Source organism: Balaenoptera musculus, chromosome 16, assembly GCF_009873245.2.
Source record: "Balaenoptera musculus isolate JJ_BM4_2016_0621 chromosome 16, mBalMus1.pri.v3, whole genome shotgun sequence".
In the NCBI taxonomy this organism is placed as follows: Eukaryota; Metazoa; Chordata; class Mammalia; order Artiodactyla; family Balaenopteridae; genus Balaenoptera; species Balaenoptera musculus.
The window spans coordinates 62,226,846-62,251,619 of NC_045800.1; the positions used below are offsets into that span (position 1 = coordinate 62,226,846).

General features: G+C 49.6%; 2 protein-coding genes across 2 annotated transcripts in view; one reads left to right on the top strand and one right to left on the bottom strand.

Moving 5' to 3' along the window:
* Positions 1-24,774, top strand: part of ASCC1 (activating signal cointegrator 1 complex subunit 1) — a 181,940-nt gene that overhangs the window by 25,173 nt on the left and 131,993 nt on the right. Inside the window, exon 6 of the mRNA XM_036828958.1 lies at positions 13,503-13,625. The gene's annotated coding sequence lies outside the window, so the exon portion shown is untranslated. The remainder of the gene's footprint in view (positions 1-13,502; positions 13,626-24,774) is intronic.
* On the bottom strand, positions 17,678-19,847 carry DDIT4 (DNA damage inducible transcript 4). The gene is made up of 3 exons (XM_036828970.1): positions 19,694-19,847; positions 19,314-19,569; positions 17,678-19,040 (listed from the first exon to the last, which is right to left on the bottom strand). The coding sequence occupies exons 2-3, from the start codon at positions 19,507-19,509 to the stop codon at positions 18,547-18,549; spliced, it is 690 nt and encodes a 229-aa protein (XP_036684865.1). The 5' UTR covers positions 19,510-19,569; positions 19,694-19,847; the 3' UTR covers positions 17,678-18,546.

Here is a 24,774-nt window from a genome sequence, read left to right on the forward strand (position 1 = left end):
GAAGGTCTGTGAGACCCACAGTTCGGCTGTGGCTGCTCACCTTGGTCCCCCACCCTGTCCTGGGTGAGTCTCGGCTTGGAAGCCTTAAACTGCATGCTAAGCACCTACTCCACTCATTTCTACCTAAATTTGCCCAGCCCTGTGCCCTGCCCCTGCAGTGCTGTGGCCACTCCAGTATAGTACGTTGGGTTTCCTTGTCCCTTCTAACAGAAGCCTACGCATAGTGCCCCTTCTCCAGGCAGCCTTCTCTTATCAGTGTTGTTCACGTGGGGCTCATCTACACTGTTAGCATTTGTGAAGGGTTTGGGCCCTAACTGTCCCTCTACTTTGACATCCCCCCATCCTAAGGTAGAACTGAGGCCGCAGACTGTGACCTGGCTGGTCCCTGGAAGAGTGGGCTCCGCAGGATGGGGGTAGAAAGATACAGTTCCCTGTTGCCGTGACAACTAAAAGCACCCCCGTGAGCCTTTTCATTGGCCACTGAGGTTGAGATCCCTCCTCCGCCATCAGAAGGCACCAACCCGGGGCAGACTGGGTGAGACCCCACTGGGGCATTAGAGGGGGTGACAGGTTTCGCTTCCCATCCGGCAGGAAGACCCAGGGGCACATGATCCCACTTCTCATGGACATCCTGGCTACAGTGGAGCTGTGTCCAGGAGTCGGTCAGGGCTGGGGGTGGGGAGCATCTCGCTGGCCTTTTCCTCTGGCAGGGCTGGCTAGACGTGGAGCTGGATAAATGGACCGGGGAGGAAACAGTTTTTCTTAGCAGCAGTTCAGGCCTGGGAGGTCTGGCTCCTTGGGGCTGCGGCTGGGAGGTCCCCAAGGGCTGCCAGGAGGAGGCGGGGAGTGGCGGGGAGGCTGAGGAGGAAAAATATTAGGGAAGGGGGTGGGGAGGATCTCACTAGTAAAAGAGGCAGAAGTTACTGGAGGTAAAGGTCTGGGCTTGGAGTCACAAAAGACCCGGGTTCGAATCCTCTCTGTCCTCGCCAGCACACAGGTGCCTCCCTCTCTCTGTTTGGGGGGAGGGTTCGAACACTCATGACTTTGTGCCGATCCTTGTGCTGAACACCCTAGGACTTTTCCCTCCGTTATGCCCTCAAAACGACCCTGAAATAGGTGGGTGCCATTTTACAGGTGAGGAAACTGAGGCTCAAGGAGGCTACGTGAGAAAAGCCCAAGGTGAGCTCAATTCCCAGACGTGAGAATGATCTGGCCCGGTTGGCGGTTATCTGGAGGGAAGTAGGAGGTGCCGTTCCCACCCCCACCCCCAGGCATCCTGGTCTGTCCGGAAGGAAGGGTAGTGCCAAGCCTTGAGGCTTGCGTGGTTTCCTCTAGCAAAACTGCGTCAGGCTCTCTCTGGGGGGTAAACCGCCTGTAACTGGTGACAGTGCCTTCACTGCTTGAGATCAGAAAGGGGAAACCGAGCCTTCTCCAGAAAGTTCCCTGTGCAGGAGCCGGCGGGTTAAAGATAGAGCCGCCCTCAGGGAGGAAGGGAGAGAGTGTTTATAACTCCTTTTTGCCCTTTCAAAACCACCTAGAATTGCTAATGGAAGCCCTCATTTAACAACAGCGGACCCACTTAATTTAGCCTAGTTGGGATTGAGACCTCGCCCCACCATGGGACCACACTGATGTGCTCCAAGGGAGGGACTGAGCCAGTAGAGTGGGCGCTGGATTTAGCATTGGATTGGACGTAATCTCTGAGCCTCACATCCTTCACCTGTAAAATGGGCTTGATTAGATCGTGAGGACTAGGAAAATTAATCATCACACCCACTAGAGTCTTTCTTGGTGGCACCTGTGATCTGCATGGACAAGGCAGGTCACTCCCTGCAGAGTGCCCCCCACACCACCACCACCCCCAGAGTTTCCTGGGACCCCTCAGAGTTACAGGAAGAGGCTTTTTCCCAGACGCCCTTGCAGTTCACCTCCTGGGGCCAGATTCATTAACAAACACAGAGCACCTAAAAGTTGACGTTTTTTGAATGTCTAACATATGTCAGGCTCTATGTGAAGTGTTGGACCCTGACCAATCCTTTTAATCATCCTAGAACAACCCTTCCTTTCTCCTGAAAAATGCTATTATCATCATCCCCTTTTTGTAGATGAGGAAACTGAAATTTATAAAGAGGTTAAGAAAGTTCACCATGGAAATTTCAGACTCTTTCTGATGCAAATGACAGAAAGCCTGACTCAAACTGGTTTATGCCAAAGAAGAGAATTTACTGGCTCTGGGAAACTGAAGGAGGCTCTAAAACATCATAAAGACTGAATCCTTGCACTCTGCCGTGAGTGGTCTTCTGCAGCTCCAGGTTCATAACATCCCAAATTCCAGGTCAGTAGAAAAGGGTCTCTTCTTAGTAATTGCGACACAGGTCCCAGGATTTACTCTAATTAGACAGTTGGTGGTCACATGACCACACAGATAAAAGGCCCTGCCCAGGAAGATTTAGTGCTGATTGGTGGGTCTGGTCACAGGCCCCATGGCTGCAGCCTCACCTGTTCCAATGAGCTGAAAAGGAAGGCGGGAGGAATGTTTCTCCAAAGAAGGACCGGAAGAGATGGGAGATGGATGCCAGCTTCCAGCTCTACCTGTGTCCTCCACGCTGAGGTCAAAATGTCACACAGTTGAAAAGAGGTAGAGCCTGGATTGAGCCCTGGCAGTCTGACTCCAGAATGCATGGCCCTTCTACTACAGGTGCCAGCCTGGTACTGAGGTCCTAGTAGAGAAAACATAGATGTGGAAGATGAGGCGCCCCACCCCTTCCTCACTAGTCCCAGGTCAGTCCTCATCACATCTGGTGCCCATCCCCACCTCTGGCCCTGGCTCCTGTTGCTCCCTAGAGGGTTCCTGGAGCCTTTCTGATAGCTGGGCCTGGGCTGTTGCCCACCATGCTGCCAAAGCCACTCCATATTTAGCTGGAGTTATGCACTGTCCTGGGGTCTAGTTGCTTCCTGTTTCTCCAAGCAGAGGGGAGGTTCCTTGGGGACTGAGGCTGTGTTCTCCCTTCCCCTGTGTGTGGTCCTCCTCTGGGACCTGGCAGGATTTGTGCGGCAGGCAGCAACTGTGATTGTGAGGGACCCTAGGAAGGCCCTTGTCTACCCCCTATATTCCTCCTTTACTTTTTTTTTTTTTAATGTATTTATTTATTTTTGGCTGCGTTGGGACTTTGTTGCTGCGCGCGGGCTTTCTCTAGTTGCGGTGAGCGGGGGTTACTCTTCGTTGGCGGTGTGTGGGCTTCTCACTGCAGTGGCTTCTCTTGTTGCAGAGCACGGGCTCTAGGCACCCGAGCTTCAGGAGTTGTGGCTCACGGGCTCTGGAGCCCAGGCTCAGTAGTTGTGGCGCACGGGCTTAGCTGCTCCGCAGCATGTGGGATCTTCCTGGACCAGGGCTCGAACCCATGTCCCCTGCATTGGCATGCGGATTCTTAACCACTGCGCCACCAGGGAAGCCCCCTCCTTTACTTTTAAAAATTCTATCATTAGATGGGATTTCACTCCTTTAATTCCTGTTAAGATTCAAATTCCTCTGCGAGAGGGGGCATAGTCTTGTTACTCATTCACACATTAATGAGAAATAATTCACAGAATCCTTCCTGAGAGCAGGCTTTGTTATCATGGCCACCATTTATTGAGCGCCTGCCACGCGCTCTCCACTGATCTAAGAGCTTCTCGTACATTATCTCATTTAAATCTCACAACTCTGAAGTGAGTACTGTAATTTTCCTTGTTTTACAGATAAGGAAACTGAGGCCCAGAGAGGTTAAGCATCTTGCCCAAGGTTTGCAATCAGTGGAGCAGGAATTTGAATGTAGGAAGTCTGGTTCCAGAGCCCACACTGCCTATCACTCCACCAAGTTAATAATCCCTAACACTCTTCAGTTTACAAATGTATTCAGTGTATTCATAGACATCTTTTGGACCTTCCTACAATTCAGTGAGGTAGTTGGTACGATCATCCTCATTTTACAGAGGAGAACACTGAGGAGGCTAAGTTCAGTCAACTGGCAACAGGATTTAGACCCAGCACTCCCATCTCAGCTCAGCTCTCCTCCCTGGACCACACGCAGCAGCACACAGTGATAGGAGCCTCGAGGCAGCTCCTGGGTGGGCGAGGGAGGATGCAGTGGGAACGGAAACTGGGAGAGCCCAGAACGGAGCTGCTCCTTCCTCTCTTCTCCCCCTCCTCCTCCCTCCATCTCTTCGTTCTCTCTTTCCTTCTACTCATTCATTCATCTACCTGGGCACCTACTAAAGGTAAAGGCTGTGGCTAAGGATGGCCAAAACAAGTGTCCCTCGTGCTGTCACAGGGCTGACAGTCTAAAAAACAAACAAACAAAAACCCTTGCTATATCTTAAGTGTTAATGATGAGCTGGGCCCTGTGCTGAGTACTGGACGTGTGTCATGCTCAGAGCCCTCTTTTTCAGGTAGGAGACTGAAACTTAGGAAGGGTCCCAGCATCTCACCATTAGGCTGAGTTGCCTCCGTCTTGGGGTGTAGTGAGGATCCAGTGAATATTTTTGGAGTGATGAACACACACACACACACAGCCCGGGCTTTGTGACCCCAGCACCCAGCACCAGAGGCAGCCCTGTGTGTTGTCTCCAGCACCCTCCCTACCACCAGGAGCCAGGCCCCATCCCATACAGGAAGGTGATGGGGAAAGGCCATCTCCCAAAGCAGGGACAGAATGGGGCCAGGGGTGGGGGTATGGGTGGGGCAGGGAGGGCTCACCAGTCCTCCCTGGGCAGGCTTTTAGCATGGCTTCCTTGTGCCTCAGTTTCCTCTTCTGTAGGGTGACTTGCTCACAGCTGTGTCTGAAGTGTGACCCATCAGAAACTCCCTAGAGCTGGCTGGACGCTTCATCCTCCCCGCTTTCTGACCTGGTTCTCCCAGGCTCTTCGTGGGGATTATGTTTCCTACTTTACAGATGTGGAGACAAGGCTCGGAGAGGCTGACCCACAGCCACATAACGAGCGTTAGAAATGCGATGAGAACCCACCAAGGTCTTGAGTCTATTGCCCCAGCAAGTATCTCCTAAGCACTCAGTGGGGTATCAGAGTCTGAGCTGTGCCCAGGACATATAGCAGTGAGCAAGACACACTTGTCCTACCTCCAGGGGCACCAGTCCCAGTAGGGGGTGACAGACAAGGGAGGAAATGTTGAAAATGTTGGCAGGACAAAGTGACAAGAGCCAAGAGAGACCTTTGGTGGGCAGAGGACAGAGGTCGGCTCAGGGCTGTCTCAGCTCCCGCACTTGTGAGGACCCAGCAGAGCAAACGTTTGGGGGCTGGGGAGTTGAACTGGGGAAGGCTGGGGTCCGGGACCAGTATTCCTGGTTCAAGTGGGGTGCTGACTGGGAGAGGGAGTTGGAGCTGCCTCACCCTCAAAAATACCCAGACCAAGGCCACTTTCGGCCTCTGCCTGCTGCCTCTCAGGCCATGCTCTGCCTGCCAGGAGTTTCCATCCATCAGTTTCCTTGTCTTGGGTGGTTTCCAGCCCCACCTGCTTTCCTGGAGGCCAGTTCACCCATCACTCCTGCCAGGCATGTACCAGGGTCACTCTGAGTAACTCCAGGGACCCAGGGTGACCTCACCTGCTCCTGATTCAGTTTGACTCACCCACCCCATTTCTGGAAGGTGGCTCTTGGCCATTCTTATGTCATGCTTCAGCACCCAGGGCCTGTGGGAGTGGCATATCCTCCTCCCCACTCCCAACGGTTAACCAGGTCTGTGTCACAGAGGGGAAGTGCGGGAGCCCTGAGGAGGGAACTCTCATACACCCAGATTAACTCACTCTGTCTACAGCTCACTTTGGACATCTCCTTTCCAGTGATCGCGAACATTGTCCAGTCTGCTTTCCTGCTTTTATCAGGAAAAGGACATTATCTAGGAAGACTAGCTGTTGTTAATTGACCACTTATTATGAGCTGGGCACTCTGTGGGTATCATCAGAGTCTCAAGCATTTCATTATTGGTCTTCATTTTCTAGATGTGGAAGCCAGAGCTCAGAGAGGGGACTTGACTTGTCTGAGGTCACACTGCAAAGAATTGGCTGAGCTGGGATTGGAACTCAGGTGTATTTGACTCCAGAGTTGTTTAGCCAGGGCCCCACTCCTGACCACGCCCTCCAGCTGGGAGGTCCAGGAGGGCAGAGGGAGATCATTCCACCCCCAGCCTGAGCCTGCCCAGATCCAGGCTCACACCCCCCCAGGACCCCTTCGTAGTGGTGCTGGAAGGGATAGAAGCTCTGAGAGGAGCCACTATTTGCTCCACCCAGGGGTCTTAGGGCCATCACTTTCTTGGTGGGCAGAAGCCCAGACCTACGTAGCGCCCATAGGAGGGGATCCCCTTGTGAGTGGGCCAGACCTGTGCTACTTGGCGGGATTCGTGACTGGTCATCCCGCCTCATTTTTAGGTGGGCCCAGGTCTGCCACCTCAGCTCCCCACACGTTCCCTTCCACAGCTGCTCCCCACGCTGCTCCAAATCCCTCCCCCCGGGCCTCTCGCACCCAACCTACCTTCACACCAGGTGAGGCTGCACAGCCCACAGTGGCCACTAGTCACAGGTGGCTGTTGAGCACTTGAAATGTGACTAGTGCAGCCAAGGAACTGAGTTATCATGTTATTTAATTTTAATCAGTTTACATTTAAGCTTAAAAAGTGATACTTCATGCAGTGCTTAGAAAACATTTAAGTATGTTTGGAACAACTTGAACATGAGGATCTACTTTTTCAGCTGCAAATTTAAAAAAAAAACATTTTTTTTAATTTATTTATTTTTGGCTGTGTTGGGTCTTCGTTGTTGTGCGGGGGCTTTCTCTAGTTGCGGTGAGGGGGGTCTACTCTCCGTTGCGGTGCGCGGGCTTCTCATTGCGGTGGCCTCTCTCATTGCAGAGCACGGGCCCCAGGCGCACGGGTTTCAGTAGTTGTGACTCACGGGCTCAGTAGTTGTGGTGAACTGCAAATTTTATGAACTCTAAGTACAGATTGTTTTCTTTTTAAATTTTATTTATTTATTTATTTATTTATTTATTTTTGTCTGTGTTGGGTCTTCGTTTCTGTGCGAGGGCTTTCTCTAGTTGCGGCGAGCAGGGGCCACTCTTCATCGCGGTGCGCGGGCCTCTCACTGTCACGGCCTCTCTTGTTGCGGAGCACAGGCTCCAGACGCGCAGGCTCAGTAGTTGTGACTCACGGGCCTAGTTGCTCCGCGGCATGTGGGATCTTCCCAGACCAGGGCTCGAACCCGTGTTCCCTGCCTTGGCAGGCAGATTCTCAACCACTGCGCCACCAGGGAAGCCCCAGATCGTTTTCTGATAAAAATTTAGCAAGTGTTTTACATGTAAACTAGCAACCAGATCTTGAAGACTTAGTAAAATAAAATGTAAAAATATCTCATTAATATTTTTATATTGATTATGTGTTGAAATGATAGTATTTTAATATATCAGATTAAAATTTTAAATATTATTAAATATTTAAACTATTATTAAAATTACTTTTGCCTAATTATTTTTGTAATGTAGCTATTAGAAAAATTTTCAGTTACTTAAATGTGGCTCATATTTCTATCAGATAGTGCTAGTCGAGAGGATAAACGTGTGGGTTCAAATTTTGGCTCTGCGTGTCCTTGAGCAACGTAACCAGTCTCTCTGGACCTCAATTTCCTCACCTTTAAGACAGAGCTAATAGTAGTACCTCCCTCATAGAACTGTTCAGAGGAATAAATGAGATAATGTTTGTAAAGCGCTTAGCACAGTGCCTGGCATATAGTAGTGCTCAGGAAGAAAACGACAATATTATTATAGGCTTCCTTTTATCATAGCACCCAGTTGCAGTTCAATTAAACTCAACAGTATTTATGGAGGGCCTGCTATGTGCCTGGCTCTGAGGAGTCGATGAAGAACAAACCAGATCGCAGCCTCTGCTCTCATGGAACTCCCATCCTCCAGGAGGGAGGTGGCCACTGAAGGAAACAGGGAAAGTGCAGGTAGTGAGTGCTGGGGAGAAAATGAAGCACGGAGATGTTGCTAGAGGCTGCTGTAGCGGGAGTGGCGAGGGAAGGTTTCCCTGTGGAGCGTGACCGACATGGAGCCAACCACGTGACGCTGTGAGGGAAGGGTGTTTCCGGCAGAGGGAACAGCTAGTGCAAAGGCCACAGCGAAGCCCCTGTGACTGCAATCTGTCTCCTGTATTGCACCATCTGCTTCACCAAACTTTCCGCTTCTCTCATCCAACTCTCTCCTGGCCACTGCACTGTCCCTGTGTTCATGGCAACCTTTGTAAAGCTGGTCCACGTTATTCCCCATCTCATCTGCTCTGCTGTCTCCTGTCTGCCCCGGAAAACCTCCTCCCTCCTCTGGCCCTCCAGCTCAGGTCCCCTCTTCTAGGAAGTTTCCCCTGGTGGTTCCTGTCCCCACTGGTCTCTCTCTGGGATTCTTCTAAGACTGAACACTTTGTTTTACACCATCCCAGTTCCCACCCTGCCTCTTCATCTTTCTGGGGCAGTCATGCCTTCCCCACAAACTTGCCCCTTTTCCCAGGGCTGGAACCAGAATCAGGTCTTACACTCTTCCTAGCACTCAGCCGAGCCGTTCATTAACACCTATGGATTGCCAGATCCTGGGAGAGGCATGTCTGCCTGGGCAGAGTGGAAAATCCCTGGCTGGGGAAAGGGCCGTGGAAATTTCTTCTTAACGTTCTCCTTCCAGACTTGGACTTGCCCCAGAAAGCAGTCAAGCATTTGCCCAGTGCCCTGCAGGGCGGCCTCTGTTCTTCCTCCTGCCCCCACCCCCAACCCACCCCAGGCTTGAACCCAGGGAGCAGTGACAGGGTGGGGCTGGGGAGAGGCAGCAGCTGGCAGCTGAGCTCTGCTGTAAAGAATCGCTCTTGATGTCATCCAGTCCCACCCCCTCAGTTCAAAGATAAAGGAACAAGGTCAATGGCAAAATCACCCTAGACTGCGGGTCTCTCCTTTCCAGTTCAAGCTCATTCCATTGCCCCATGTTCCTCGGTTTCCTCATCGGTAAAATGGGAATAATAATAACAGTACCTCCTTCAGAGGACTGGTGATATGTGAAGTGAGTTAAAGATGTAAAGATAAATATAAGCCCTAGGTCTGCCCTTCCTCTAGCCCCTTGGTGGAGTGTGCAGTTCCCATTCTTCCAGCTGCCAACTTCTGGGGGGACTTAAAAGAGGGTTTGAAGTTATCACCAGGGGCCGGCAGGTTCCAAGGAGGATTGCCCGGTGTTGTCTGTACACTGTGTCCACAGCACATCTGGCTCATATTTGTCCTGCTGCTTTTTAAATGTCCGTAGATGCAATTTTGGTGAGTAAAATATGTATTCACTTAACATTGTTACTGAAGTCACAGGATTGTAATATATTTGCTCAATCAGTGATAGCAAAAGTCAAAATTTTTGGAGGCTGAGAATTGGTTAGGGGCCACTGGGGCAGGTTCTCCAGTCCTCAGCCCTTCTCTCCTGGGAACCCAAGCTGCTCTCCTGTCCTCTGAGATGTGCCAGCCCAAATCAGCTCTACTATTCTGTTGCCAGCCCTCAGATTACCCCCTCCCCTCCCCTCCGAGGGAATGGGAATGTGGGTTGGGGGGAGGCCTAGGTGAGAGAATGAGAAAAGCTGCCTTCACATGCTCAGGGCTGAACTCTCATCCTTCCTCCTCTGGGAACCTGTCCTCACTCTGTCTCCGAATTCCTAGAATGTATAGGATACTGCAGATTCATCGCCCTCATTTGGTTCTTTACAGCTTACTACCTGTAGGCGTGGGTGCGGTGGACTTGACTGTTGGGGTAATTTGGACCTGGGCTGAGATGTGGAGAGGCATAAAAGTGCTTAGAAGTGTTGTGCACTGTTGGTGGGAATTTAAAATGGTGCAGATGGTATAGGAAACAGTATAGTGGTTCCTCAAAAAGTTAGAACTAGAATTATCATATGATCCAGCAATTCCACTTCTGAGTATATACCCCAAAGAAGTGAAAGCAGGGTCTGAAAGAGATTTGTACACCCGTGTTCATAGCAGCATCATTCACGATAGCCAAAAGATGGAAGCAACCCAAATGTCCATTGATGGATGAAAGGATAAGCAAAATGTGGTATATCCATACAGTGGAATGTTATTCAGCTTTAAAAAGGAAGGAAATTCTGACATTTGCTACAATATAATTGAACCTTGAAGACCTTGTGTTGAGTGAAGTAAGCCAGGCACAGTAAAACAAATACTGTATGATTCCACTTATGTGTTGTATCTAGAGACATCAAATTCATAGAGACACAAAGTAGAATGGTGATTGCCAGGGGCTGGGTGGCGGGGGTGGGGTGGGGGTGGGGGGTGGGGGATGGGGTATTGTTATTTAATGGATATAAAATTTCCATTTTGCAAGATGAAAAAGTTCTGGAGCTTGGTTGCACAGCAGTGTGAATATATTTAACACTACTGAACTGTACACTTAAAAATGGTTAAGATGGTAAATTTTATGTTATGTGTATTTTACCACAATTAAAAAAAAAGTGTTTGGAAGTGGCTCCAATGGGCCTCTCCAGGAGATGGTGGATTGGATTTGAGATGTCATGGTCCTTTCCATCCTTCTTTTCTTCCATACATGTGCATTGAGAATTCTCTATGAGCCAGGCACTGTTCTAGGCACACAAAAAATGTAGGCTGACATTCTGTTGGCAGAGACAGACAATAAATAAAATTTGAACCAAAATGCTCATGGCTTCTCTTTGCTTTCCTTTACTTAGTGAAAAATTTACCGTATTTACACTAAATGGGACCCTAATTACAGAGCTATAATTTATGTTTTAAAACTTCTAGAGCTCATTTTTTGTACTTTTTCATGTGTGTTAAAGTTTTTTTAATTGAGGTATAATTTGCATACAGTAAAATGTGCCCTTTTATTAGGTGTTCAATTCTATGGGTTTGAAAAACATGTACTTAAAAAACATTTTTATTGATATAATTTACATACCATAAATTTCACCTATTAAATTATATTAATTTAATTATATTAATTATTATATTACTAATTATATAACAGTTATTATATTAACAGTTTTTAGTATGTTCACAGAATTCTGCAACTCTGTGAATATACTAATTTAGAATATTATCATCACCCCAAAAAGAAACTCTATACCTATTAGCATTCACCCCCAACTCCCCCCAGTCCCCCAGGCCTAAGCAACTAATCTTTCTATTTCTATGATTTGCTTATTCTGAACATTTCATATACATGGAATCATACAATATGTGGTCTTTTGTGATTTGTTTCTTTCACTTAGCATAACGTTTTTGAGGCCCATCAAATGTGGTAGCATGGATTATTCATTTCTTTTTATTGACAAATAACATTCTGTTAGATGGATATATCATGTTTTGTTTATCCATTCATCTGTTGATGGACATTTGGGTTGTTTCCACTTCGATATTATGAATAATGCTGCTATGAAAATTCATATATAAGTTTTTGTGTGGACATATGTTTTCATTTCTCTTGGGTATATACTGAGAAGTGGAATTGCTGGGTCATATGGTAACTGCATGTTTAACATTATGAGGAACTACCAAACCACTTTCCAAAATGGCTCTACCATTTTACAATCCCTCCAGCAATGTATGAGGGTGCCAGTTTTTCCACATCCTTGCCAATACTTGTTCTTATCCACCTCTTTGATTATAGCCACTCTGGTAGTATGAAATGGTATCCCACTGTAGCGCTGATTTACATTTCCCTACGGACCAGTAATGTTAAACATCTTTTCATAAATGCTTATAGGGCATTTGTATATCTTTAAAAATTTTTTTTCCCGTAAGTTTTTTTTTTTTTTTTGCTGCATTGGGTCTTCGTCACTGCGAGTGGGCTTTCTCTAGTTGTGGTGAGCTGGGGCTACTCTTCGTTGTGGTGCATGGGCTTCTCATTGCGGTGGCTTCTCTTGTTGCGGAGCATGGGCTCTAGGGTGCATGGGCTTCAATAGTTGTGGTGTGTGGGCTCAGTAGTTGTGGCTCACAGGCTTAGTTGCTCAGAGGCATGTGGGATCTTCCCAGACCAGGGATTGAACCCCTGTCCCCTGCATTGGCAGGCAGATTCTTAACCACTGTGCCACCAGGGAAGTCCCTGTATATCTTCTTCGAAGAAATGTCTATTCAAATCTTTTGCTCATTTTTTAATTAAGTTTCAGGAGTTCTTTATATATGCTAGGTGAAAATCACTTATCTTATATATGATTTGCAAAATACTTTCTCCCTGTCTGTGGGCTGTCTTCTTACTTTCTTGATTATGTCCTTTGGAGCACAAATGTTTTAAAATTTTATGAAGTCCAACTTGTTGATCTTCTTTTAAACTTGTATTTTTGGTGTCATATCTAAGAAATCATTGTCTAATCCAAGATCATGAATATTTACTCCTATATTTTCTTCTAAGAGTTTTTATAGTTTAGTTCTTCCATTTAGGACTGTGATCCACTTTAATTTTTGTGTATATATACTTTAAAAAAATTCTGGTATTAAGGTATAATTTACATTCAATAAAATTCACCATTTTAAGTATACAGTTTAATTAGTTTTATCTTATATACTTTTAATCCTTCTGTATTGGGACTTCCCTGGTGGTCCTGTGGTAAAGAATCTGCCTTCCAGTGCAGAGGACATAGGTTTGAGGAACTAAGATCCCACATGCCGCCAGGCAACTAAGCCCACGTGCCACAACTACGGAGCTTGTGCACCTCAACTAGAGCCCGCCAGCCGCAAACTACAGAGCCCATGCGCTCTGGAACCCACACACCACAACTACAGAGCCCAGGCGCCCTGGAGCCTGTGCGCCACAACTAGAGAAGAGAAAACCTGCACGTCACAGCTAGAGGGAAGCCCGCACACCACAACGAAAGATCCCACATGCCTCAATGAAGATCCTGCGTGCTGCAACTAAGACCCGATGCAGCCAAAAATAAATAAAATAAAAATTTAAAAATCCTTCTATATTTTTAGATTTTTTTTTCCTGGGAAGTTAGGGATAGGGAAAATTGAGTGTGTGCCCATTTTCTCTTTTTTCTTATGCCCCACAGTTTTGCTTGTAAATGTATGTGTGTGATTATGTGGGAGTGTGTGTGAAAGAGAAAGAGAGAGAATTTTGATTTTGACATCAGCTTCTTATGGGTTCCCACTTACTTTGGCTTTCTCTAGCAGATCCATGGACCCATTTAATTATATATAGGTTGAATGAATGAATGCAGTAATCAAGTGACGGTCTATCAGTGTCTGCCCTCAGAGCCATCAGTACCACATGGCCACAGATGTTTCCATGCAGCTGCCCATTGTTGGGACTGAGATGGAGACTCCCCAGCTGGGCCCCTGCGTGGACGTGTCTGGGTTTAATGGGCTGTTTTCTAATTTGTGATTCCTTCATAAAGAGCCCCCTTTTCAGGATAATTACCGAGTCCTGTAATAATCTATTACTTAGGACTGGTTTCTGTTCCTCATGTTTCCTCAGCCTTCCACTGGGCTGCGCCCGCAACACTGGCCACCTCCAGCAGTGAAAGCAGGATGAGGCTGACCAGGACACCTTAACTGAGGAACCAGGAGAGCTCAGTGGATTGAGTGAAAGGCCCAGGAGGTAGGAGACCACACTTCCCGTCTTAGCCCTGCAGCCCTGCTCACTGAGCCACTCTGAGCCTTCAAATTTTCGTCTGAAACATGAGGTAGAATTAAAGGAACCTTATCTAGGGTGCTTAATATACACTGGGCTTAGGAAAATACCACTTAGAAGTGAAGCAGTCTGAGCACATTAGCTCACAGTGATGTTTTTTACCAGAATTTATTAAGGTTACATGTTGACGTGACTGTTGTTAAGATGATGACTTTTGAACGTTAGAGGAAAGGCGGACCAGAGGTGAGGCAGTCAAAGGTGGTCCCTATCACAGGGTGCCTGCTCCACCGCAGCCCAGGCCCCCCATCTCTTGCCCAGCCACTGGCTTCCTCTGCCAGTGGTGACACTCCTGTTATACCTTTATATATTGAATACATCATTTCCTCACTATTATCCCCATTTTACAGAAGAGAAACTGAAGGTGACTTGCTCAAGGTCATTGGCTAAGAAATGTCTGAGCCAGGATTTGAATCCAGATTTCACTAACTCTACTGCTTGGTGGTCTTACGCATTAAGACACCACTTCCCTTCTAGGACCTCTGTATTCCTCTAAACTAGGTGGCAGGCAGAGTAAAACAATGAAGTGTTTCTACCCTGCCCTCCTCTCTCCTTAGCCTAGAGTCTGAGGCTGGTGGGGGAATCTTGTGTTGTCTGAGCCCAGGGAGAGGGAGATGATCAAGCAGTCTGACAAACAGGCTTGAAGGGAACCCAGGAGTGGGATACAAAACAAGTGCATACAATGAGATTGGAGAACTGCTGAATTTTCTTTTCTTTTTTTTATAAATTTATTTATTTATTTATTTATTTATTTTTGGCTGTGTTGGGTCTTCGTTTCTGTGCGAGGGCTTTCTCTAGTTGCGGCAAGCGGGGGCCACTCTTCATCGCGGTGCGCGGGCCTTTCACTGTCACGGCCTCTCTTGTTGTGGAGCACAGGCTCCAGATGCGCAGGCTCAGTAGTTGTGGCTCATGGGCTTAGTTGCTCCGCGGCATGTGGGATCTTCCCAGACCAGGGCTCGAACCCATGTCCCCTGCATTGGCAGGCAGATTCTCAACCACTGCGCCACCAGGGAAGCCCAACTGCTGAATTTTCTACACTGCAATTGTGAAGGATGAGGCTGGGTGAGGCAGAGGGGAGTCATAAAAGGGCTGGGACTTGCTCTGGGCCTTAAAGGAAGGGCAGGGTTTTCAGGCAAGAGAGAGGGATCACATCCCTGGTGGAGGGCACTGGAACGAGCAGAGTCTGGGGGTAGAGGAGGGGACAGGCCAGGGGAGTGGTAGAGAGTGGTAGAGGCTGTCAGCCTGGGTAGGGTGAATAGGGCCTGATACCAAAGGTCTTCAAAGGCATACAGTGGAATCTGATAATAGGGAGCTATGGTAGGTTCTCCAGTAGTATTCTGCTGGGGTGGGAAATAGAACTAAGGGAGGGAATCCTATACAAAGTGAGGGAATCAATACAAATTTTATAGGCTAAATAGAACAATTTCTGAAAGCATTTTCCAAAATTGGATTTTATGTGGAAGTCTCATACGCTTTATTAGCTTTCAGTCTTAGCAACAAGGGAGCCTGTTCCATCTTCTCTTCAAGAGCCCAATACCTAGGACAAAGCTCCCTGCCACATCTTAGGAGACCTAAGAGCCCTAACCTGGGGTCTTTCTGTCCTATTTGGGGGGATTTTCAAGCCCTGTGAGGATGAGGAAAGGCAGTCTGCCCTCAGAAAAGGGCATCTTAGCTGAGACTTCTTGGGAACCCAAGTTTTCCTCCAGCCTCAATCTGACCATCTAAGAGAAGGAGCTTAGGAGCAGAAGCAAGAAGAACTACAGTTCTGCAGCCCATGGAACGAAAACCACAATCACAGAAAGATAGACAAAATGAAAAGGCAGAGGACTATGTCCCAGTTGAAGGAACAAGATAAAACACCAGAAAAACAACTAAATGAAGTGGAGATAGGCAACCTTCCAGAAAAAGAATTCAGAATAATGATAGTGAAGATGATCCAGGACCTCAGAAAAAGAATGGAGGATCGAGAAGATGCAAGAAATGTTTAACAAAGACCTAGAAGAATTAAAGAACAAACAGAGATGAACAGTACAATAAATGAAATGAAAAATACACTAGAAGGAATCAATAGCAGAATAACTGAGGCAGAAGAACAGATAAGTGACCTGGAAGACAGAATGGTGGAAATCACTGCCATGGGACAGAATAAAGAAAAAAGAATGAAAAGAAATGAAGACAGCCTAAGAGACCTCTGGGACAACATTAAATGCACCAACATTCGCATTATAGGGGTCCCAGAAGGAGAAGAGAGAGAGAAAGGACCTGAGAAAATATTTGAAGAGATTATAGTCGAAAATTTCCCTAACATGGGAAAGGAAATAGCCACCCAAGTCCAGGAAGCACAGAGAGTCCCAGGCAGGATAAACCCAAGGGGAAACACACCAAGACACATAGTAATCAAATTGACAAAAATTAAAGACAAATTATTAAGAGAATGAGCTGAGGGTGCTTGATGCTTCCCGGTCTAGGAGAGGGTTAATGCTTACCTCTGCATCTAGCTCTTGCCTCCAAACACCAATGAGACTCTCTGTTCTGGAGCCAGACACGGCTTTTTGTTTTCCTCTTTGAGGGTCAGGGAAGCACAGCCATGAGCATTGGCCCTGATCTCAATTCCCAGGAAAGTGCCCCCAGATACCACCCAAGTGCTGAGCCTGCTTCACTCTCAGCTCCACCCTGAGGGGCTGAGAGCAGGCAAGGTCAGCCATGGTCAGAAGAAGACCGTCATTCAAGGGCTTGGGCCTCTGTTTACTAACCTGTAAAACTTCACTAACCCCTGCCCCACCCACCCCTCCCAGGGTAGCTATTAGGAGGATGTGCTAAGAAGTAAGGGCTCTTAAAACTACTCTGGGCACCCTCTTCCTTGTTATTACCATTTTCAAATCTAGTTCTAAACGGTTCATTCATTTTGGGGAGTAAGTCATTCCATTCTACCAAAGAGATGCGAGTCTTCTAAACCATCCCAAAGTTCAAGACCCTGTGTCAGGATCCTGGATGAAAATGCAGATTCCTGGGGCCCTGCCCCAGACACATGTGGTCAGAACCTCCTCCAAGGCAGGGAGATCTGTGTTTAATTCAGGCCCCAAGAGATTTGAGTATACAATCAAGTGGAAGAACTACTGTTTTACAGTTGGGCAAACAAGGCCTGTCTGAGACCAGGAAGAGAAACAAGGGAGATAACAACTCTCCAGAGGCTGGTGTGGGAGGATTGGCCGAGAGTCACTGGGAGGGAGGAGTGGGAAGGGCCTTGGCCTTCATCTGGCCCAATCCCAATTTCACTGATAATGAAATTGGGGCCCAGAGAGTGCAATGAGTCCAGGTCACCGAGAACATTCATGAAGACAGGCCTGTAGTCCCCTGGCTCTTGAAGCCCTCACCACACCTCCTACATGTGTTGTGTATTTTGCTCCTGCCTGGCAGGTCATGCCCCTCTCTGAGCCCTAGGTTCCTTGTCTAGTCAGAGGCTTGAACCCAGTTAAGTCTTTTTCAAACTCCATTTCTTAGTGCTCCTGCTCCCTAGCCTTTTCATATCCAGAGATAAAGTGTGTAATTTTCACTGCAGAACAAATAGAACTGTGCCTTTTTTCACGAGGAAAAAAGCCTCTTGCAGTCCTTTAAGTGCCTGTAAGGACCTTGGGCTCAGGAGTCCTTTGTACCAGGCCCTTCTAACCCAGGGCAGCCAGGTGAGCTCTTTCTACTGAGACTGTGGCTCTGAGAGGTCAGACTCACTCCCTATCTTCCAAGGCTTTCCAGTGCTTTCCCTTGGTAGCCTCAGCCAGCAGAGCCAAGGGAGCCTGCGTTCTTGACACAGATGGCACTCAGTCTACATACCTCCATTACCAAGCTGGCAGGCAGCCCCAGACAGGGACAGAGAAACACACAGCTGCACCAGAGTGTGATGAAACCCACCTTTTCCAGCACCCATCCCCCTCCCTTTTATTTCATGGCACTGATGAGAGACAACCGTTTTAACAAACATGTTTTTTTTTTTATTAGAAAAGTAAAAAATATTGCATAGGTCTTAATACTTGAACATCAAGTGTATTCATGAACAGCGAGTATCTTCATGTAAACAGTTCTAGATGGAAGACCCAGATGGTACTCCTCTGGGGGAGGGGTTCCAGCCCCCACCCCAATCAGCCCCACCCCCTCACAGTTCAACCCTTCACTACACATCCGGGGATGGGCCACACGCAGCTCCCAGGTGTATTTTTTCTTCAAGTGTCAAAGATCCCCAAGTGATCCCAACACCCACCCCTTCTCCTCCTCTTACATTCATGCGTCTGTAAGATAGCTGCCTAGAACAGGTCAGTAGTGAAGCTCCAATCAAAAAAAAAAAAAAAGATAGAAAAACAACAAAGAACAAACATTTGGTCCCTTCAGACCATGAGATACACAAACCACCTCGATGACCTCCCCCCTCCCACCAGAGCCGGCTGCCGTGAGCACACATCCCTTGCAGATGCCAGTGCAGCCCAGCTGCTCTCATGGCTCTGTCACACCACTGTTGTCTTAACTGTCAGTAACAACAAAAATAATAAGGTACATGCTACATACACATCCAGCCAGAAGCCTGGTTGGCCCCTAAGCCTTTGTTTCATGCTACAGGACTGAGGGGCGGCGTGTGAGCCCAAGTGGGAGCCACCTGTCCACACCTCAGTGAGCTTCCTAGGGAAACACCGTGTTCCCCTCACCTTGACCTTCCTCCCCGCAGGTGGCTGTTGTCAGTTTTCTAATGACAGACATCAGTCCCTCAGCTTCTGACTGCCAATGTCCACCCCAAAAGTTCAACTGTCTCTGTCATGGGGTCAGTATCGCCCCCCCAGGCCCAAGTTCAACACTCCTCAATGAGCAGCTGCTCTGAGCTGTACAGCTTCTTCTTGATTACTCGGAAGCCCGTGCTCAGCGTCAGGGACTGGCTGAAGCCAGGGACGAAGGGAGAGTTGGCAGAGCTAAACAACCCCTGGATCTTGGGCCAGAGGCGTGAGTCCAGGCGCAGCACGAGGGTCAGCTGGAAGGTGGGCACAAGGCTAGGGTCGAGAGCCAGTTGACCCACGCTGTGGCAGCTCTTGCCCTGCTCTACGCAGACGTCTAGCAGCGCCCCCCGCAGGCCGCACGGCTCGCTGTAGGCCAGGCGCAGTAGTTCTTTGCCCACCTGGCTCACCAGCTGGCCGGGCATCAGCAGGCGCGCGGGGCGCCGCGAGCCCAGCCGTGCCTGGGCCAGGCTCTCCTGCAGCAGCTGCATCAGGCTGGCACACAGGTGCTCATCCTCGGGATCGCTGAGCAGCTCGAAGTCGGGCAGGGACACCCCATCCAGGTATGAAGAATCTGCAAGGGAAAGCACGTAGGGGAGGGAGTTAGAGCAGCTCCGAACGGGGAGGTGCTGTTTCGCTAAGAAACCAGCACTCCTTCCCACTCTGTGCCTCAGTTTCCGCCCCACTCTCGTACCCTATACTTCAGTCCCCCTCCTCTGCCCGCCTCCTTCCACAATCCGGATTCTGATGGGATAGGAAGCCAAGGTGGCTTTTGACTCCTTCCAGCGCGGTGCTTTCTCACCTCCCCCGCCCCTCTATTCGCGTCCGGCTCCCGCACACGGCTTACCTTCCTCCGGCCCGAAGCCACTGTTGCTGCTGTCCAGGGACTCGCAGTCCGAGCTCTCCAAGCTCGCGCAGCGGCCGAGTGTCTCTTCTCGGGCCGCCGACCCCCAGGCTGAGCGTGGCGGCTGATCTGGGTTGGGAGTTCGGGACAAGGACGAGGACGAAGAGGACGACGAGAAGCGATCCCAAAGGCTAGGCATGGTGAGGACGGACGCCAGGACGTTTGCAGATGAGCTCAGGGTGCTGGAGCGCAGAAGACGCTGTAAGACAAGAGCGGCGCGGGCCCGGCGTCAGTCTGGGGGCTGCTCCAGGCTGAGAGCGCTAGGACCCCCACGGGTGAGGCTTCTCCGCGGAGCGATCAGCACACACAGAAGGGACACTCACCAGCTACTGCGGTCAGCTAGAACTGCTGGGACAAGTGCGTACTGCCGCTTGAATGAGTGCGCGAACTGGTGCCAACCCCCGAGCTCTGCCCGTACCTGTCCCTTCTCCCAACCCGCACCTCCCCCTCGGCCTGCCGCGGTCCCTAGCACCAGAGCAGAGAGACCTATAAGGACTAGCGCGGAGAGGCCACACCCCTTCCGCGCCGCGGCCCAATCCAGACCCGGGAGTGTGGCCCACCTCGACCAATGGACTCTGGGCGCACGTTCGCAACGTTCTCTCCTGCCCGGTGACAGCCGCCTGGCCCCGCCCCCCTTGGGCCCCAGAAAGCACCCGGCCAAACCCGCGAGCCGCGGCCACGCCCCCTTTCTGGAAAGGGATCCGCGGCGGCTGCAGCTGCCAAGGTCCCCGAGGGCGCTCGCGGCAGGGGAGGATCTAGGAAAGACTTGTTTATTATAGGGTCGTATTGCTGGGGGAGGGGGTAGGCCGCGGCCGCGCGGGGGAAGAAGCAGGGGAACTTGAGGGGGGCAACAAGCAGGGAAAACGGTTGCCCCCAACATCTGAGAGCCTGTGAGCCCTGGGCACAACTGGGCGCACAAGTGGATGCCAGTGGGACTGCGGCGCGGGGAGCAGACGTTAATCCACCGGCCCTCGTGCACGTACCCCACGCTAACCCTGCCTTACGAAGGGTCGGGTTATGGGGGTGGGGTCCAAAGACTGGGCAGCTCCGGGCACCGTGCTCCCTCTTCCCGGCGGCCCCACCTGCCCGCCCGCTTGTTACTCTACAGCCGCAGGGGATGGATTAATTGGTGGGGGGAGCTCCGCTCCCAGCCTCCAGCTGCCTCCAAGGAGGGGGTTCGGGAAACGTGGTTAAAAGAGTATTGATGGGCCCCGGTTCCTAGCACTTGGTTCTGGAGCTGGGAGCTGGGACCCATATCAGAGGGACACACTGACCCACCCGCCGGCCGTAAGGACGGACAGACGTGCGGCTGTGCCTCCCCCGCCCGCTGCGGCCGAGAGGCCCCGGGCGTCCGCCGGGTCCTAGCGCCCCTCACCGCCAAAACGCTTTGTGTAAAAGAGCCGGAGAGTTGCATCAGGACCGAAGACCTAAATCTCCGGAAAAGCCCCGGAGTGAAATCGCTATCCCCTGTTTCGTCATTCAGGAGGGGGCCACAGAAAATGTGACCCGACGGCGTTGCTCGAAGACTGACAGAGATTGCTGACGGTGGGAAGGGGTTCGGACGGATTCGACCTTTATTTATTTAAAGATATATCAATCTGGGTCACAGGATCCTGATGGAAGAGAGAACCAAACTTACATCAGACGCTCCCGTCCCTGGGCGGGCCAGAGCCTAACCAGATCAGACTGGCGGGCGTCGCCTCGGGGCAGACTTGCGCGTGACCGAAGACACTTGCCGCCGGAAGAGTCCGGGCCGCTGCCATCCACACCCCCTCCCATTAAAAAAAAAAAAAAAGGCTGACCCGTGGGCCTTCCGGGCAAACCAAGACTTAGAACTGTAAACGACCAGAATCAAGCCCTGCACCCCATCCCCTTTTTCCAGATGGGAGAACCATCTCTGGAGACAAATTTATGGATAAAAAATAAATTAGACGACTCAGATTAGGAGATATCTTAAAGACTGCTGCAGAATAGAATAGTCTGTTAGCTGCTGGGGCTTTCAAGGCCTGAACACTGGCCCTTTCTTCCTATCCTCCAAGCTCTAGTCACTTGCTGGGAACCTTAAAGACACCAGGGCTTGGCAATTAGGTGAAGTGCTTGGAGGACTGAGGGTAGATGACATCCTCTTGAAATCACCCTTTACTGAGGTGGGAAGGAAAGAGTTGGGGTGACCTGTATGGGTGTGTCTTTCTGTCAGGACTGAAGATCAGGGAATTAATCCATCAAGACCATTCACTCCTCCCAGGCTGACTGGGCTGGGGACATCTGAGACAGCAGGATATAGACTTAGGGTGTTTTTCTTCTCTCTCTCTCCGCTGACCCCGCATGAAAAAAAAATTCAGAAAAATGTGGAACACTAATCTAAGAAAAATAGAGGTTTCAGAAGCAAAAGAATCCAGTGCCATTTTGGAAAGGTCAGTTCACTAGGAATCATTCATTCATTCAATAAGTAGCCATCACGGAAGCAGTGTGCTAAGCAGCTTTTTTCATTCACTGTCTCATTTTGTTAATAAAACAGCTTTTTATAATGGGGAAGGGCTATGTTAATGGGCACTGGGTAATTTTCTTTTCAAAAGAAATCCATTAATGTTGTTGTCTCATCATTTTCAAAAAAGGACAGGCAATCTTAACCCTGGAGGTTTTTCCCAGAGGAGAGAGTGGGCTATAGGGTAAACAACCACCTGCTAGGAGGCCTGGCTGCAGAGGGATGAGGGTGGAGGGCTAAATGGCTTCCCCACTGAAACTCTTCACCCCTATGAAGGAGGGGGGCAAAGCCCCGTACCATTGTCTGTCAGGAGAACCTTTGGATATAGGAGGGGAGTTTCCTAACTGTTAGCCCCTCCGAGGAGCTAGGGTGGAGGGTCATGGTTCATCCTGTGAGGTGAAGGGCAGGATCCCTTCCACATGGCTGGGGCTGGAAAGACATGGTTACCATCTCACACACCTGTCTCTGCATTGAAGATGGGATGGGGGGTCCCAAAAGTGGTACTTGCAAGGAGGAGGCAGCTCCATCTCCTAGCCTCTGAGCCAGGCCTCTTCAAATCCTTCAAAGATCCTATGAACCCTGCATTTGCTTCTCTCCCCGTCAGGCTTAGGCTGGCTGCAGGTCAGGCTTGCCTGGACATGTTCCCGCCAGCAGCCTTGGAGACCCAGCTGTGGCATCCCTTCCTCCAGGAAGCCTTCCCCAGTGCCCAACCCAATACACCATCCCTTAGGTGCCCCTCCTCAGGTCATCCTCACACCCCATGCACATCTCTGTTAATAACTGTTTCCACTTTGGTCTTCTCACCGGACTATGAGCTTCCTGAGGGTGGAGTTCTACTCTTCTTAACTTCCAGTGGCTAGCACATAGTAGAGTCTCAGTGAATATTCCTTGGATGAATAAATGAATGAATGGATAAAGCAAGAAGGTGGATTTTCCCAGAACTGCAGACCTACATCTGGATTCTCAGGATCTGGGTGGCCTTTGGGGTGAGCCTTCAGAAGAACTCCATGCTACCTTTCTATCCCCTTTCTGACAAGTGCTGCCAAGAGTGTTGGATGTATCTGAATATCTCCCTTCTTCCTCAGCTCAGGTCAGGAAGTGGGCTTCTAAGGCAACCTAATTCTTCCAGTTGGAGTATAGTCGGCAACCCCAGGAAGTTGGGGATAGAGGTGCATTGTGCAGAGAGCTGACTTGTGGGAAATCTTTTAAAGCAATTAGTACTTTCCCTTCAAGTGCCTTAAAATACTGAAAAATTTTTTTATTGAGATGAAATTCACATGTAAAATTAAACTTTTTAAAGTGAACAAGTCAGTGGCATTTAGTACATCCACAATGTTGTGCAACCACCACCTCTATCTATTCCAAAACATCTTTATCATCCCAAAGGAGACCCTGAACTCACCAAGCAGTCACTCTCCTCAAAATACTTCTGAAGTTTATATTCCCTTGTTGGTGGGAGTAGGGATGCCCCTTTGCACAACTCCAGAGGGCACTATTACCATTCGAGTCTGTGCATTTACATGTGTCTTCTGGGGAAAGCACTCCTAACATAGACACAATGTGCAACATGGAATCTGCATCAAGATGACCCTGATGGGGAGATGGCTGAACTCCCAGCAGGAGTGGGCTAGTGTCATGTCCCCAGTGACTCAGGCCTCTGGAGTTGGTAACCAGGCCCCATGTCCCAGTCTCTGTGGCCAGAGCCATGCCTGTGCAGAAGCTCTGCCTCTTCCCAGGCTCTGCTGTCTTCCCGTAGGACCCACAGCAGCCTGCAATTTCAAGTCAGTGAGCACACACTCCAGGCCACTTGCCCCTCCCTGTTCTGGCGGTTTCTGTCCTGTGCACTGGTTCCCAGGACCTCAGTCTGGCAAGTTGCCCCAGTCGGGTTTGGGGAGTTAAACCAGATCTTGGGGTGGGGGTGTGTTTCTGGGAACCCCAGAATTCAGGATGGGAACCCCTGAAGGCCAGCCAGCGTGCCTGCGCGGCTCTGCTTGGGGTGCCTCCACAGCCTTTTGGAAACGTGTCATTGAGGGGAGTGGAGGCGGCAGGAGGAACCCGGGTGGTGGGGAGAGGGTGGAGTGGTGGTGGCACGTGGGGACAATGAAGCCAGCAAAAGTGTTCCCAGGACTCCTGTGGCTTTTTTACTTGAAAAACAACAAACAACTTGGTCAAAATAGCAAGATTATAAGTGCACCTGGTTTACTAGGAAGGCTGTGAAAAGCTGTTGACAGCTGAGGGCTTTAGCAGGATTTTGACTGTGTTATTGGAGGGAGAATTAAAAATTCAGTGGGGAATCTTTTTGCAAGTGAAGCTACTTTTTGAAATGGATATACTAACAATACATTGTATTGTGCAGCCTTTCAAAGAAGCTTTTGAATTATATTATCTACTTACACCCGAAGGAATGAATATAATGCCATTCTACAGAAAAGCAAATTGAAGTCCAGAGTGAGTGCCCTGTAACCCTACCATCAACTAGTGGCTTTCTAGCCTGATTGATAATTAGAATCTTCTGTGGAGCTTGAAACCCACCTCCCCAATCCCCATTCTGATTTGGTAGGTCTGGATGGGTCCCTTTTGTACAAAGCTCTCTGGGCGGTCCTGATGCTCATCTTTAGTTGGGATGTCTGCAGACTGACCTGTCAGGAAGAAAGGTAGGCCTTGGAAGGAACGCTGGATTGGCTTCCCAGCCTCTCTGTGGGTTGGGGGTGGGTTCGGGGCGGGTGAGATGGCACACAGCTGTGGAGACTAGGCCCACACGTGGTAATGGTGAGCTCACAGCCAGCCAGTTCTAATGGGCTCCTAGGTTTCACAAGAAGTCATTTCCTCTGGGGACAGGGCAAAGGGCAAAAGGAACGCCACCAAGGGCTGGCTTGTTAAACCACCATGACAAAGGTGGAGCTAGGAGGGTAGCCTGAG

Coding starts and splice junctions, on each gene's coding strand:
- DDIT4 (XM_036828970.1), bottom strand. CDS start 19,509: ATGCCTAGCCTTTGGGATCGCTTCTCGTCGTCCTCTTCGTCCTCGTCC. Junction 19,041..19,313: donor TGGCTTCGGGCCGGAGGAAG/GTAAGCCGTGTG, acceptor TTTCCCTTGCAG/ATTCTTCATACCTGGATGGG.